At 43.6% G+C, this 16,714-nt stretch overlaps 1 protein-coding gene across 1 annotated transcript; it reads right to left on the bottom strand.

The window, feature by feature from the left end:
* Positions 1-500: 500 nt before the first annotated feature.
* drg1 (developmentally regulated GTP binding protein 1) lies at positions 501-14,170 on the bottom strand. Its single transcript, XM_052032010.1, has 9 exons — positions 14,010-14,170; positions 10,679-10,802; positions 8,972-9,147; positions 8,374-8,443; positions 8,085-8,254; positions 6,721-6,851; positions 2,597-2,764; positions 2,386-2,508; positions 501-2,261 (listed from the first exon to the last, which is right to left on the bottom strand). The coding sequence occupies exons 1-9, from the start codon at positions 14,046-14,048 to the stop codon at positions 2,162-2,164; spliced, it is 1,101 nt and encodes a 366-aa protein (XP_051887970.1). The 5' UTR covers positions 14,049-14,170; the 3' UTR covers positions 501-2,161.
* Positions 14,171-16,714: the final 2,544 nt, after the last annotated feature.

The raw sequence follows: 16,714 nt of genomic DNA, 5'->3' as shown, positions 1-16,714 counted from the left end.
ACCAAACACAGACTAGGTGACCATTTCACAGACACCTGTGCTGTGTCTGTAACTGCAGTCTGCATCTCCCTGTTTGCCAGTCATTTCAACTCTCCTATCCCCCCATTCCCTGCACCTGCCTATCACCACCTTGTGCCCACCCCACCTCCACTCCTCGCCCATCTATCCCTGTTCTTCCTTTCCTTCCCCCCTCCTCCCTTTTTCTCCTCGTTTTTCCTCTTCTCTTCTCTTCCCCCCCCCCCCCAATACTGTATATGGGTTTCCTATTTTCAGTCCTGAAGAAATGTCCTGACCTGAACATTAACTGCCTGCTTTTTTTTTCCCCTCATGGATGCTGCCTGCCTGCTGAGTTCCTCCAGCATCGTGTTTTTCATCTAGATTCCAGCATCTGCAGTCCTTTGTTTCTCTATTGTAGGACGTATCCATTTACTTTTGAAAGTTACTATAAAAAGAATCCACCACATAGAATGGTGGATAGATTATGTCAAATTCCATCTCTACCCAATCCAAAAATTAGCTTTATTTTAAAAAAAACAATTTGTTAAAGGGAAGCATAACAATTGAAATCGACTACACTGCTCTACTCTAGTAATCCTATTTTTCAGTTGTTATCCCAAGGTCTTGCACCTTTCAGTACACCCCCTTCACACTTGCACCCAACTCTTGACTTTGTCCTGAAATGTTTCTGGAATTAGATGCAACAGTAGCTGGTGCCTAACCCATGATTTATGGTTACCAGAATTGTCCTGGTTTTGAATTCTGTGCCTCCAAACCCTTTTTTTTATTTTAAAACCACTTTATTACCTTAACCTGCAATGAACTTCCTTGGATGAGATCTTTGCCAGATTTCTTAATTGGCACTTGGGTGTTTTTTAATATTGACCCTGCAATCAACAGCAGACTGGCTGTAGGGAGAAGGAATTCACCCAAAAGCAGGTGAAACTGTTTGGTCATAGGTCCTCCTGAATTATTTCTAGATAACTGGTTCATTGATGCCAAGGCTCCTGAAACTATCATCAAGCCATTTTGATTACACTTCAAAATGTGTACAAGGACAGTGTCTTTTAGCACAAGGTTGTAAATAATAGATGGATTTAATATCTTGCACTTTTTTTTTCCTTTCTGAACCATATTCTCTAACAGCTATATTCTACTTCAGCCATCTACAACTCTAATCTGCCTCTGTCCCATCCTCTTCAGCTAGCTTCCTCTGTTTATGCAGTCCCCTGAAACTGTCTTCCTACTATGGCAGGGACTAATCCACTCCCTTGTGCATTCTGAACCCTGTGCATGTCTTTCTATACTCTTCCTGTACTTGCTTCCAGGAGTTACAGGTTTTTAAACAATTAAGCCAATCAAAATTGAACCCAAATGCACACAGATCTAATTACTGCTGGTTAATGGATCTGATTCTATTTTCTAAGATCTGAGCTGATAATAGGTACAAGAATACTAGGTATTAAGTTTACTTTCCCCAACATGTGAATACACTTTTAAATAGATGCATAACCTCCATGAAAATTAAGTGGTGCCTGATGCGATGCTCTCCCCTCCCCTGACAAAATGGCAGATTAACAAAAATAGTTACAGGGCACTCATGAGTACCAGAGACAGCAGTTACTTGCCATGTTTAAGTCCCTGTGCAGATTTGGGTAGGACAGACTAAATTAAACCATAAATCGTACTGAAAAGTCAGGATAGGAAACTTTAACACACCTTAATCTTACAAGGAAGAATATTAGTGAGCAAGTGGCCACTTTCCTCTGCAATGAACCTCTATACAGTGGGAAAGCAACCAGAATTTTCAATTCAGAGTGTCTTTGATCCCCACCCTAAAAGAAGCTATCAAGCATTTTTATTGGTACTTAATTTAATACTGCCAAAACATTAGGTGCAGTTAATATTCTGTTCTGGTACTAAGTTGCAATGTCCAGTTGTCTTTTATTGGCTGAATTATACAATTGAAATGTTTAAAGTCAAGATCAAGATCCTTTTGCTTCCACCTATGCAACTATTTTGGATGAAACACTTTGGCTGTAGTTTGAAGGGAGGGGCCCAGTCCAGATCATGTTACATTGTGCAGAGCTTCATGTGATAAATTGATACCATCAAAGAAATAGGATAGAGGAACTTTGATGAAAGATGGAAATCATGTCCCATTTTACTTCTTGACTATCTGAATTACATCCTCATCTTCCATCACGTGGTCCTTGCCGACCTTCTGTGGATTGTATTTCACAGAGGAACCCCACACCAAAGCACTGGAACAGAAAACAAACAGTCATTACCAAAAGGACTTCGTCCATCATGCAATCCTTATCTTGTCTCATATTCTTTCTCAACCACCTTGGCTATAACAACAACAGTGGAGGAAGGATTACTTACTATTTGAACTCCTTAATTAGGTTTTTATGGATTTTCATGCAGAAATCCTCAACCGTAGTTTTTCGATGTGGTAATACAACTGGGGAAGTGTAATCAGGTAACTGCCCCTTGGGTTTGGTATAACTGCAACAACAATATTTCAGACCATTTAATATTAAAGAATCCCAACAAAACAGCAGATGAATCCCATCCTCATTCAAGTGCTACCTACATACGAACAAGTTGCAAGTAGTCCCATAACTTTTCCAAGAGATCATCAAAGTTCCAACGGTGATGTGCAGAAATTGGTACGCAGTGTGGTATTTTATAAATGACATCCAGCTCCTCCAGAGAGATCTGGTCTATTTTGTTTAGAACATAAATGCATGGGATATACACCCTGCAGTGGAGAAAACAGGATATTGAGTCTGTGCATTATCTAAGATAAGGCTTGAAAACACTCATTATCTCCACATGGAATTACTTTCACTAAAATATAGCCTAGGTATACATTTTAAAATTAGGCATTGCCTCTCAATTAATATTCTGGATGTTCAGTTAATGACTTACATTCTTTTATAATTAAGATACTGCATGAAGTAATACAAGGGTGAACAAAAAGTATAATAATGAAGTCAGAATAGATTTTAAGTTGGTAAATCTTACATGGCTAAAGATATTGAACATTGAAGTAACAGAAGTCGTCATCAATGGTAATACATAAAATGTAATTATAGCTAGATTTTCCATCACTTCGACTAATGAATAATCTGAGTTTACAGAACCAGGAGACGAACAGCAGAATGGATTAATAGCTGGCTTCAGAACAGAACGCAGAGAGCAAGAGTAAAAGGTACTGTAGTTATTTACAAACGGAACATCAAACAATCTGCTGGAGGAACTCAACGGGTCAAGCAGCATCCATGGGCAGAAAGGAATTGTCGACGTTTCGGGTTGAAACCCTGCGTCATGTGTGTCTTTCTGCAGCAAAGATCTCCCAGTCTTTATATACCTTCATCCCCCACCAGGAAGTTTTTATAGCTCTCTGCTTCTTTCTGAGCTAACAGCAGTCCTGGTGCACACTTTTGACCCGAAACATCAACAATTCCTACCCCCACCACCACCCCCCTCCCAGATGCTGCTCAACCCACTATTCTCCAGCAGATGGTTTGTTGCTCCAGATTCCAGTATCTGCAGTCTCTTGCATCTCTATTTGCAATGGTAGTTGTGTTCCACTGGGGTCACAGCTGTACACAGTTTACATTAACTATCTAGAACAATGTCTAAACTTACAGATGATATCAAACTGGGGGCTTGTAAATATGAACAAGAATGCCAACAAATTACTGGAGGATCTTCATAAACTTACTGATCAAGTTAAATACAAATTATTGCGAGGCCGTACATTTTGGTAGGAAGGAAGCAAGTTATTTCTTTGAAAATGCGAGTTCATGTGGAGTAGAAGAACAAAATGCTCTCAAGTACACCAATCACTAAAAGTGCACCACTGATTAAAATATCAAATCAAGGTATGAATTTTAAAATGACACAAAAATTGATGGTGTTGTTTATACTGAGGAAGATAATCTCAGGTTACAGGAGCATATTGATCAATTGGTAAAATGGGCAGACTAAGGCAGACAGAATTTAATCCTGATAAGTGATGCACTTTGGGAGGACTAATACAAATAGGAAATACACAATGAATGGTAACGCCCCAGTGAGTATTGAGGAACAGAGGCACCTTGGTCTACAAGACCAAGAATCCCTGAAGGTGACAGCACAGGTAGATAACGGTGGTGAAGGTGGCACACAAAATACATTAGCTGGGGTACAACTTCATAAAGTATTGCGTAGGTCACTGCTTGAGCAGTGTGTATAATTCTGGTCACCACACCAAGGAAGGATGTAATTGCACTGGAGAGCTTTCAGAGGAGATTCACCAGGATGTTGCCACGGATAGAGTGTTTCACTTTTGAGGAAAGATTGGATAAACTGGGCTTGTTTTCCTTGGAGCAGACGAGGCTGAGGGGAACCTGACTGTGGTTTCAAAAATTACCAGAGGCATAGACAGGGTAGAAAGCAAGAAATTTTTCTGCATAACCAGTGTGGAAAAACTAGAGAACACAGATTTAGGGTAAGGGGGAAGAGGTTTAAAGGAGATCTGATGAAGAATTTTTCCACCCAGAGGGAATCTGGAACACACTGACCAAGAGGGGAGACTCACAGCATTTAAGAAGCAGCTTAAATTGTCAAACATAGAAGTGCCTGGAAATGGGATTAATGTGGTTGGCTGCTTGATGCTTGGAATGGACATGGTGGGCTAAAGGGCTGGTTTCTATGCCTGTTTCAGTGCTGTATAACTCATGATTTACAAAGGAGTTATCAGAGATATGAGATGACACACATCGAGAATGGATGAACAGACTCTAGTAAAGAGTCAGAGTTATATAGCACAGAAACAGGCCCTTTGGCCCAACTCGTCCATGCCAACCTATCTGAGTTAATCTCATTTGCCTGCATTTGGCCATTATCCCCTTAAACCTTTCCTATCCACGTATCTGTTCAAATGTCCTTTAAACATTGTAATTGTACCTCTCTACAGCTTCCTCTGGTAGCTCATTCCATGTACTCATCAGCGTGAGAAAGTTGCTCCTCAGGTCCCTTTTAAATTTCTCCCCTTTCACCTTAAATTGATGTCCTCTAGTTTGAGATTCCCCTACGTGGGAAAAAGGCTGTGCCTATTCACCTTTGTCTATGCCCTTCATGATTTTATATACCTCTACAAGGTCACCTCTCAGCCTCCCACACACTCTAGCCCCAGCCTATCCTTATAACTCAAGGCTGCCAGTCCTGGTAATATCCTCGTGAATCTTCTCTGCACCTTTTCCAGCTTAATGACATCCGTCCTATAGCTGGGTGACCAGAACTGAGCGCAATACTCCAAGTATGATCTCACCGACATCTTGTGCAACATGACATCCCGGCTCCTGTACTCAATGCCCCGACCGATGAAGGTGGCTGAGCAATGCTTTTGCTGTCTGTGTGGAGTTTGCACATTCTCCCATTAACCACATGGGTTTCCCTTCACAACTCTCACCTTAAATCGATGTCCTCCAGTTTTAGACTCCCTTACCCTGGGAAAAAGATTGTGACTATTCACCTCTATCTACACCCTTCGTGATTTTACCCCCATTTGATTTCCCCACAAATCAAAGACATGCTGGTTGGTTGGTAGATTAACTGGTCAATGTAAACTGCCCCTGGTGTCGATGAGTGTGCCACTGTGCTACCCCAAATTGTGGCAGTATTATAGGAAGGGCATGAAGGCATTAGAGAGGATCCAGAAAGGAGTTACAAAAATGGATTCTGGGGTGAGGGACTGCAGTTGAACGAACACATTGGAGAGGTTGTCACCGGTTTTCATTAGAGGCGGCTGAAGGGAGATTTGTTAGAAGGATACAAAATGATGATGAAGGGGTCTGGACAGAGTGGAGCGATTACCCTTGACAACTTCCAGCAGGCAGGCGAATGAGCAACTGACAAAGATCTGTCAGCTAAATCCCTCTCTGTGGTATATGGAAATTGTGAGATGGGTTACAATACATTCTGAATCCCAAATTCAAATTACAAAGCATCATGATATCAGTGCTTAATTAGGTTAGCAGCCCAAATACACAAAACACACAAAATTGGAGCAGGCCCCCAGCCCCTCGAGCCTGCTCCCCATTCATTGTGCTAATAGCTGATCTGCCCCAGACCTCAACTCCTCTGCGAGCTCACCAGTGTTTTAAAAATGCATCTACCTGCTCTTATCTCCAGTGATCTCACCTCCCCAACCCCCTGGGGTGGAGAATTCCACAGATTCGCCACCCAAGAAATTCCTTTGCAGTTCAATTTTATATAATCGCCCCATTTCCTTTAACTGTCCCCTCATTCAAGATCCTCCACTTAGTGGGGATATCTCAACATCTCCCTAGTCATGACCCCTCAGGGTCTCTTATGTTTGAATAAGATCACCCCTCATGCTTCAAAACTCTAAAGTGTACACATCTAACTCTCTCATTCCAGGAACTAGCCTAGTGAATCTCTTCCAGACTGCCTCCATCTCTAGTATATCCTTTCTTAAATAACGAGGACCAAAATTGTACACAGTTCTGATGAAGGGTCCTCTGTTTCTCTTTCCATGGATACTGCCTTGACCTGCTGAATGTTTCCAGCAATTTGTTGTTATTTCAGATTTCCAGGTGTGGCTTCTCTATTTTTAAACTCCAACCACCATTAGCTCTATATATAATGGTCTGAATTTTGATTCAAAGGCAGCACCTGATGCAGATGCTAATCCAGAACACTTACCGATTACCCTCAACCACATCAATCAGGTCGTCTGCTGTTGAATCGCTCCGTAATGTGATGTCAGCATTGTGGATTTTATATTCAGCAAGGATACTTTTCACAGTTTCCATGTCCAACTCGGACTGCACACACTATATAGAGCAAAAACAAGGAGTAAAAGAGATATATAAAAAGGTAACTAAACACATCATTTCCTAAGATGAAGCATGTGAAGTTTTACCAAGTGACAAAAACTGGGCTTCAGAAGATGAAACACAAGATCAGTTAATTCTTCAGCTCACTGGCATGGCCAGTAGACAGTTGCATGTTTGTGCTAACTCAGCCTTTTGATGGGAAAGTTCTTACTGGTATTGCCATTTTAGGCTCTTTTTGTAGCTCAGTGACATTTGATCAATGAGGACCTGGGAAGCCCGGAGATTATTCTGTAAAGCAACAGGAACATAATAGTATAGGAAAAATCAAGGCTCTGCATAAAAGAGAGCTGATCGACCCTGCAAACGTAAGTGCTGTGTCCACCTTTGAATCAATTGCTAAGTTCACCATAAGCATTCAGACACTCAACTCAGATGTGCATAATTTAGCATTAGGGACTCCAAATAGGAGCACACAGTCACAGGCTAGTTCTTATCTAAAATTATAGACATATCTGTAGATTTCTTCTCTGATCTGCACACATTTTTTGAATTCTTTACAATCAGAACAGTCACTTATCAGCTCTCAACACAGCAGAGCAGCGAAATGATAAATAGAACCAGCACTAATGAGAGTTGCAAAACAGTGACTGAAATGCTCCAGGATGGAGAACGTATTTAACATCTGTGTGTTCATCTTGTGGACCAGCCAACAGCAACATTGTGGTCACCTTCGATCAAGCTGCAGACACCTTATTTTTTATAATGAGGGAGGGGGAAGAGTGCTTGTGTGCAGGTGGTGGGTATATTAAACAAGCAGCCAGAGGAAGTGATAAAGGAAGGTACAATGACAGCATTTACAAACGTTTGGACAGGTTCATGAATAGGAAAGGGACACAGGCCAAATGCAGGCAAATGGAACTAGCTCAGAAAGGCACCTTGGTCAGCATGGGCCAGTTGGACTGAAGGGCCTGTTTCTGTGCTGTATAACTCAATGATTCTAAATGAACTTCACAACCATTCACGTGCTAATATTACACCACGAAATTTAAAGACCACAATATTCATGGATAATACAACACTGCAACCCAACACTGTAACGTAGCACAACCACAACCAGCACCAAACAACTGTTATCAATTTCCAGTAAGATCCTCTCCACCCCCACATTGATCAAATTAGTTCACAATTTTGAACTAATTTCAACCTTTTTAATTAATTCTTATCACCCACCGTGGATGTCAGATTAATTCCTCCTTTGTCCTTCTTCCTGAACCCAATGTTGGGAGGCTGCTTGTTGAGCCGGATTCCAAACCCTTCCACTTCATTCTCAATTATCTTCTTGTGTACCAGGGGCTTCAGCACGTCAAGTACAATCAGGATTAGGTTGCAGGTTCGAGCCACTATGAGACAAGAGGGTTACTGGTTACCTTCTCCTACACACAAGATATGCTGGGATAGACCAGTTCTTTACTCAAAAATGGGCTTGATCTTTAATCATACGTTGAAACCAGCAACTTACCAGCAATAACTTGTCGCCCACGGCCTTTGCCATCTTTGGCGCCCTCAATGATACCTGGAAGGTCAAGCAGCTGAGCAGGAAGACAAGTACATTTAAATGGTAAGTGTCCAAAAAAGTGCACAAAATCAGACAAAAAGCTCTCCACTTCTATCCCAACATCGTCTCCCACCCTCACTGTAATACACTGTCCCCCCACAACTCCTGTCATCATTTCCAGAAGACCGGATCCCACGGCCATCATTTCCTTGGCCGAGATCAGCTCTCAGTTTCAAGCACATGCTTGTTGTTCTGTACGAACGTTTAAATGGTTTTACACAATGCATTTATACAGCACGTTTATGGACCTTTCCCTCCATATTACTGTTTCCATCACACAATTAAAAGGCCACATTTACTGAAGGTAACAAGTGTCACTGTGGCCAGGTATTTTCTTTTCACTGCAGTAAACTAAGGATGCTTAAACACACCAGCAGAGGGGATAATGGACTGACATTTGCAATACCAAGCTCACACAGACTATGTTGGTGAGTTTGAAGGATAACCAAATTTTGCATAATTTAACTCTACCTACAATTACCCAGGTGGGTTCACATCATACCTGTATCTTGGCTCCTTTATAGCGAATCACCCCTGGTACCGTGGTCAAAGTAGTAAACTCATAGGCCGCTACCTCAGAGTACACTCCAGCCAGATTGCTTAGTAATGTGGATTTCCCAACAGAAGGAAAACCCACAAACCCAATCCGGGCATCCCCAGTCTTCGCAACATCAAACCCTAGTACCAACATTAGAGAGAGCGAGAGAGGGAGAAATCAATGAAAACACACCAGCATAAAAATTCAGCATAAATTATAAAAGAACATCTTTTAATTTGTGCCACAAAAACTACCATCTCCAACAACAGACAGTCTAATCACCTATCCTTGACATTCAGTAGCATTACCACTGCCTACTCCCCTACCATCAACACCTCAGAGATAACCAATAACCAGAAAATTAACCAGCTTTGCATGTATTGTGGCTGCAAGAGAGGGTCAGAGGCTGGATAGCAGAGACAAGTGACTCACCTACTGACACCAAAGCCACTCACCATCTACAAGACATAGGTCACATAACATCCCAACTCCTATACGCAATACCCTGACTGAAAGCCAGCGTGCCAAACACCTTCTTCACCACTCTGTCTACTTGTGATGCCACACTGTTGGGTAATGTGCTCTCACATTCTAGCATAAGAGCAGCAATCCCATTCATTTGGATGGGGATTCCCAACCCCACCAACCAAGATATTTTGTTTGAATGTGTTAAATTATTTCCCAGTTTCAATGTGCTTAAATTAATATTACTTTAGAAATTTCAAACTATTTAAAGCAATCTTAACATCTGAGACATTTCAAAACCATTACAAAGCATGCATAGACTTTGACAGGAGACAAGGATTTGTCAGCAAATTTTGCCCCCTTCAAAGGCTGTCCTGGGCAGATCCTCAGCCATATGCCTATTTCCATAGAGGCCTCATTACACCTTGCAATGGGCAAAGGGTCAGAGCATTCAGAACTCCACATATGGCCCAGGGAAGTCAGGCAAGCAGGGACTGCAGATGGCGAGCCTGATCCAGCTCAATCCAACCAATTCATTTTCCCCCAAAGGGACTGGAAGAGTCTCAGCCTCCTTTACGGAGACACAAGACTCCTGCAGATGCTGGAATCTGGAGAAAAAAAGTAAGCCACTGGGTTAATCAGCATCTGTGGAGACAAAGAGATGGTCAAGGTTTCAGGCTGAGTCCTGATACAGGGTTTCAACCCGAAAGGTCAACCCTCCCTTTGCCTCCACACGAATCCACTGAGTCCTTCCAGCAGTTTATTTTCCGACCACCCTCCTTTACCACTGCCCTTGCTGAGCTGCACTGGCTCCCTCAAGAGCCCTCACCTTGCTCTTGAATTCCTTCTTGATTCACCTCTTCCAATCATTAACCTCTGCTCCAATATTAGTGATAGTGCTAGCAAACATGGTATTATTGTCACTGCAAATTCTCTCCCTCATAACTATACTGACTTTCAGAATCCTTCCCAACACCATTCTCTCCAATTATACCACGCTGCTCGTCCTATGACGTATGAAAATGCATTATTTTGCTACAGTTACAGCAGGATAGAGGGAGGACTCTGAACAATACATGATGGCTTTGAAAGCATTAATCTTCACAAACATGTTGTCAAAATCAACATTTGTAGATCTCCCAAATTTGATCAAATAACACAGCATGTAAATTCGCTTCCTCAGATATTCTAACATGAATCCAGTACCTTCACCGGGTCCTCCTCCACCTCCTCCTTTGGGAGCAATAAGTTCACGGCGAAGTTTGGCCAAACGGGCTTTCAGCAGCCCCAAGTGGTGAGCTGTTGCTTTGTTTTTCTGTGTCCTGGCCATCTAATCAAGAGACCAAGGAAGAGATTTATTGAACTATTGCACCACATTGTTTGGTTTTTGTTACCAATACATGTACATAATAGCAGCTTTGCAATCATTACTATTGAACAGTTTGATAACTGACACAATGCCATCCAACAGAAAGATCACCACCATATTCAGAGAGAGTTATTTACTGGAGGGGTGGAACTTCTGACATGCAAGACTGATAACAGGATTTAAAATCTCCAAACTCAAAAGACTGTAATGCTAAGTTGAAACAAGTGTGACATTTTATTCTTCGGGTCATTTCCCCTCTTACTGAAAGCAAACACCTTAAACAAGGGCTAGATGACACTATACTCAGTCAGATTCTGCCTTGTTACAAGTGGCAGTCTGCTCACCATACCCCTGGAATTCAACTCTTTTGTGCATGTTTGATTAAGTCCATAAGGAGGTTTGAAGCAAATCCCAAACCAAACACTGATGAGGCATTGGTGAGTTCAGTGCTGCTTGAACAACAGCGTTGACAACATTTTCCACTTTGCCATGACTAAGAATAAGTTGAAGCAGCTATTGATGGAATTAGATTTGTCTTGCTTCTTGTGGACAGATCATTACTAGGAAATTTTTCACTTGGTTGAACAAATGTCATTGCAGCTGTACTAGAACACACTGGCTAGGAGCACAGGAGCTAGGATGTTGTTGGGGCCCACTGCCTTAGCCAAGTTCAGTGCTTGCAACCATTTCTTGATTTCATGAACAATGAAGCAAATTAAATGAACAGTATTTTCTGTTACAGCAACTGTTGGTTGCAAATATTTTAGCCTTGACTTTTGCACTCACTGGCTGAGCTCTACCATCATTGAGGATGGAGATGTTCCTCCTCTGTTAGCTGCTTAATTGTCTTCTGTCATTCACAACTGAATGTGACAATCGAAGATCACTAATCCATTCAGTTAATGGGATTGGTTTGTTATCTATAGTATGGTCCCACTGCTTAGCCAGTACGTGGATGTGCGTTGTAGCTTCATCTTGGTGGCACCTCATTTTAGGTATGCCTAGTACCTTTTTCTACACACCCTTCTGAATATGTCCTGTCAAATTATAGATTGTGATGGAATATAACTCTGCTGAAATAGATGGAAACAGAAAGCCTCATTCATGGCCAGCTTTGAACTGCGGGGTCTGTTCTGAAGTGTCCGCATTTAATCCAGTGAAAGTGCCACGCAGTGGAGGCTGAGCTCAGTGAAGACAGAACTTCATCTCCACACTACCGACAAATACTTCCGTGACAGGTAGACTGGTAAGAAGATCAAGCACATCCCTTGAATTGCTTCTCTCCCCATGTGCCTTGGGACCAATCAGGCAGCCATGCCCTTAAAGAGTCAGAAACTACTTCAGGGGATGAATTTTGGGATCCCACTACTACACCCCACCTACCTCAATAACAGAGTGTATTCAACACTCAGCTGCTACTGTCAGTAATTCTTCCACGTGGCATTCAACACTACGGGAATACAGTTTCATCAACTGAGGGAGAGCAGTAGGACACTTCCTCACTATTAAGAACCCCAAGGGCTTCCCACTCCCCACTGTATACCACCACCTCCTAGGTCTGTCCTTTCGGCAGGACAGGGCATATGCAGGGATTGCAACGGAAGAGTGTGGATGACAGGAAAGGCTCAGGGTGTAACAGTACGTCCTTGGATAACGAACAGATTCTGTTTTCACAGACGTCCATAAGTTGATTTTGTCCATAAATCGGAAAATACACAAAAATCACTTGATATGGTCAGCGTACCTCCATTGTATTGTAACAACCGGTGTCAAAAGCACATAAGACTGATAAGAGAGAACAATTAGTAAAAGTGGAGTGAGAGAGGAAACTAGTTCTGCCGTTCATAGGAACGAACGTATGTACAAGTCAAACTTGAATTTAATATTATGGAACCTCATTCGTATGTAGGGGGTGTCCATAATTCAGGCATTCATTAGCTGGGGAAAGCCTGTTTGGCTATATCCAGCTGTTACTTGATTAATGAGACAGCTCTCAATTTTGGGACAAAGCCCCAGATGTTGTTGAGTCAACTGGACTCATCCAGCTTTGTTGTATGCACTACCCACGTCAATGCGTGGAGGTTCATCAACTTTTGAGATTTTCATAGTCTGATGAACACAGTGGCTCGATCGACCATTTCAGAGACCAGTTAGCAGGGAACCATATTGCTGTAGCTCTGGGGTCATCCGAAGGTAAACCAGATGGGATAAAGGACAATAAACTTTACACCTCCTACACACCACCTGCAAGATGTACATGAAAGGTACCACCCAAACACAGCCCAAAAGGAACAAGTGCATGGGTTCCCATCAACTCAAGATGACTGACCATCACAGCTTAGATATATGCCACTATGGTTCACGTCAGTGGCTTAACAGTAAAAGTCAGTGGATGTAATGGTGTGTTGGCCTTCATTAGTCGGGGTATTGAGTTCAAGAGCCGCGAGGTGACGTTGCAGCTCTGTAGAACTCTGGTCAGACCACACTTGGAGTACTGTGTTCAGTTCTGGTCACCTCATTAATAGGATGGATGTGGAAGCTTTACAGAGGGTGCAGAGGAGATTTACAAGGATGTTGCCTGGATTGGAGAGCATGTCTTATGAGGATAGGTTGAGTGAGCTAGGGATCTTTCTCTTTGGCGAGGAGGAGGATGAGAGGGGACTTGATAGAGGTGTACAAGATGACAAGAGGCACAGATCGAGTGGACAGTCAGAGACTTTTTCCCAGGGCGACAATGGCTAACACGAGGGGGCATAATTTTAAGGTGATTGGAGGAAGGTGTAAGGGGTGAGTTTTGTTACACCCACAGAGAGTGGTGGGTGCGTGGAACACACTGCCAGCAGAGGTTGTGGGGGCAGATACACTGGGGACGTTTAAGAGACTCTTAGACACATGAGTGATAGAGAAATGGGGGGCTATGTGGGAGGGAAGATTAGATAGATCTTACCGCAGGATAAAATGTCAGCACAACATTGTGGGCCGAAGGGCCTGTACTGTGCTGTGGTCCACGATGATGAGACGATATCTGCAGGCGGGAGGGAGCGGCCCCGCGTGTTCACAGCAGCCGCGGCTGAAGTGCCCCAGAAACCCAGGCCGCAGGGGGGACAGCGTGGGCGCCGCCGACTGGGCCGAGCCCCCGGTGGGTGACCGGCCCCGGCTTCCCCTTACCTCGGCCTCGATCTCCGATATCTTCTGCAGGATGCTCATCCCGGCGCTGCGCCCTCGGCGGGCCCGACCGCTGCCGACCTACACCCGGACGGACGCCTCAGCGAGAGACCGGCGCCCGCTCCCACCTCAGGCCGCCGACTGCCGCAAAACTCGCGAGATCAACCGACCGACGGGATTCGGCGGCACAAGGGGAGGGAGGGGGGGCGGGCAGGAACGGGGCCAATCGGCGCATGCGCCCTCCCGCCGCGGTTGCTCGGCGACGCCTCCCCGCCTAAGCCTTCGGTCTCTTAAAGGGACAGGCGCTGTCCGTCTCCAAAGGGACGAGCAGGTTGGAACCTCGTTTGTGCAGCAAGTTTTATGTCAGGGGCAGAAAGTTTAAAAGCGATCTTTGCAGACGTAGTGACTGACTAAAGCTTTGGCTCTGGGGAACCAATGGGGCATCACATCAAAGGTCATTGTGGAAAGTATTGGTATTGGTTTATTATTGTCACTTGGACTGAGGTGCAGTGAAAAACTTGTCTTGCAAACCGATCATACAGGTCAATTCATCGCACAGTGCAGTTACACTGAGTCAGTACAGGGTGCATTGATGTAGTGCAGGTAAAAACAGTAACAGTACAGAGTAAAGTGTCACATCTACAGAGAAAGTGCAGTGCAATAAGGTGCAAGGTCACAACAAGGTAGGTCGTGAGGTCAAGAGTCCATCTCATTGTATAAGGGAACCGTTCAATAGTCTTATCACAGTGGGGTAGAAGCTGTCCTTAAGTCTGGTGGTACGTGCCCTCATAAATAAAAGCTCATGGTGAAGGAGATAACATGGGTGATGCGCTGGCTGACAGGAAGGAGAGAGGAGACTTTCTCTGGTCGGCACGGCGTTCTGTTTAGGCAGTTCCTGGGGATCGAGGATGACTTGCTTCCATTCTGGTCTTGTGTGTTGTGAGATGACCAATGAACCAATGTGGCAGGGGGCACAGGTCTTTGGTTCTGTAGCCGGGAAGTTGCCTGGTCCCTTAGCCCTTTCTGCTTGCAGTGCTGTCAGACATTTCTCAATACCACCAGGAGTATGTTGAATTGGCTAAAAACTGACTTCTGTGATGGTAGGGATCTCTGGAGGTAGTTGAGATAGATCATCTACTTGGTTCTCTGGATGAACATGCTTACGAGTGTTTCAGCTTTGTTTTCATCACTCACATGCACCTACCTTGATGAGCAGGAAGGTGTTCTTGGAGTCTCCCCCTCCTATTAGATGTTTAATTGTTCACCACCATTGACAACTCGATGTGCCAGGACTGCAGAGCTTTGATCTCATCCATTGGTTGGAGGGTCATATCTCTTACATATTTCAGAATATATTTTATTCACAAAAAATATTTTGTATGCAATATAGGACATTTAAATCATGTTATTGCCACTACTTAACATGAGCATGTCATCAGTTATCATTCATATACAACCCTTGAGCAATTAGGTCATGAGGTGTTGACACAAATTTCAACCAATGTGTGCATTGGCGGCCCTAAACTGTGGCCCGTCCCCACAGAGCTCTTGCAGTGACTGCACCAAGATTCAGTGCATACTCCTGAACTTTAAAGTGTGCCAGTTTGCAGCACTCAGTCATGGACAATGCCATGTTCTGGAACACCTGGAAGTTTTGGATATAGCAGAAAGACTCCTCTCAGTGTTTGGTGGTATCGCAGCAGCAACTGATATTTGTCTGTGTGTGTGTCCCTGGGAACAGTGCCGAGTCCTGTGTTATATAGTGATTCAGAGTGAAGTTCTCAAAATGCCACTACGTCTCTTTCCAGACCTTCTTGAAAAAGGGAAATTCAGGAAGGAGATGGGAATCAGTCTCATTTCCAGTGCAGCTATCACAAGGGCAGCACACGGTGTGGCAGATATTCTGACCATACATGAGAGATCTGACAAGGAGGGTCTTTCTCACGATGAACCAGGCAAGGTTTTGTTTGAATGTTTGGGTGATGAGGAATTCTGACAAAAGACTTTTTGTCAATTTGTTCAGTTATCCACCCCACAGGATCCACTGTCTATTGTTGCTCAGGCCTCTGATAACAGTTCATGCAGACCACTGATATGTGAACAAAGGTGTTCCTCTGGATAAGGTGTTCTACTAAAGACAGGTGATACATACTGGTCCAACTAAAGGAATATCCCAAGGGAACATGGTCAGACCCATCCTTTACAACACCAGAGGCAGATAGAACCCTAGCACATTGTGACACTTGCTGTTCACATACCCAGGGTCTACATACAGCTTAATGTAGCACACAGAAAGGTAGCCATCAGAATGAGGGCTGTTGGGTACATTTTTCCCTCTTTATTGAGGTGTATGCATCAAGTGTCTGCAAACTCATTCCATTCTGAGGTCCAGATGAAACAGAATGATGCTACAGTGCAGCGGTTGGGTATAGGCCACACCTGCACCAGGTTCAGTAACACCAAGATCAAATATTATTCTGGAATAAAGCATTCTGTTAGGTATTGGAGATGCAGAGTGGTCCGATTTAAAGGAACATTTCACGGCAACTTGTCCAGACCCATCCTTCACAACACTGAGGACATACAGACCTCAGCAAGCAGCAACTTTTGGTTTTTGCATGCCCAGAGTTAGATCTTCCACGTGTGGTTGGAATATCAGCCTGATGATCAGGCTCTTTCCCGTGATCGACTGTGAGTGCTGTTGGCAG

Source organism: Pristis pectinata, chromosome 17, assembly GCF_009764475.1.
Source record: "Pristis pectinata isolate sPriPec2 chromosome 17, sPriPec2.1.pri, whole genome shotgun sequence".
Classification (NCBI taxonomy): Eukaryota; Metazoa; Chordata; class Chondrichthyes; order Rhinopristiformes; family Pristidae; genus Pristis; species Pristis pectinata.
Note: the sequence above shows the minus strand (reverse complement) of the source record. Positions and strands in the feature narration are given on the sequence as shown.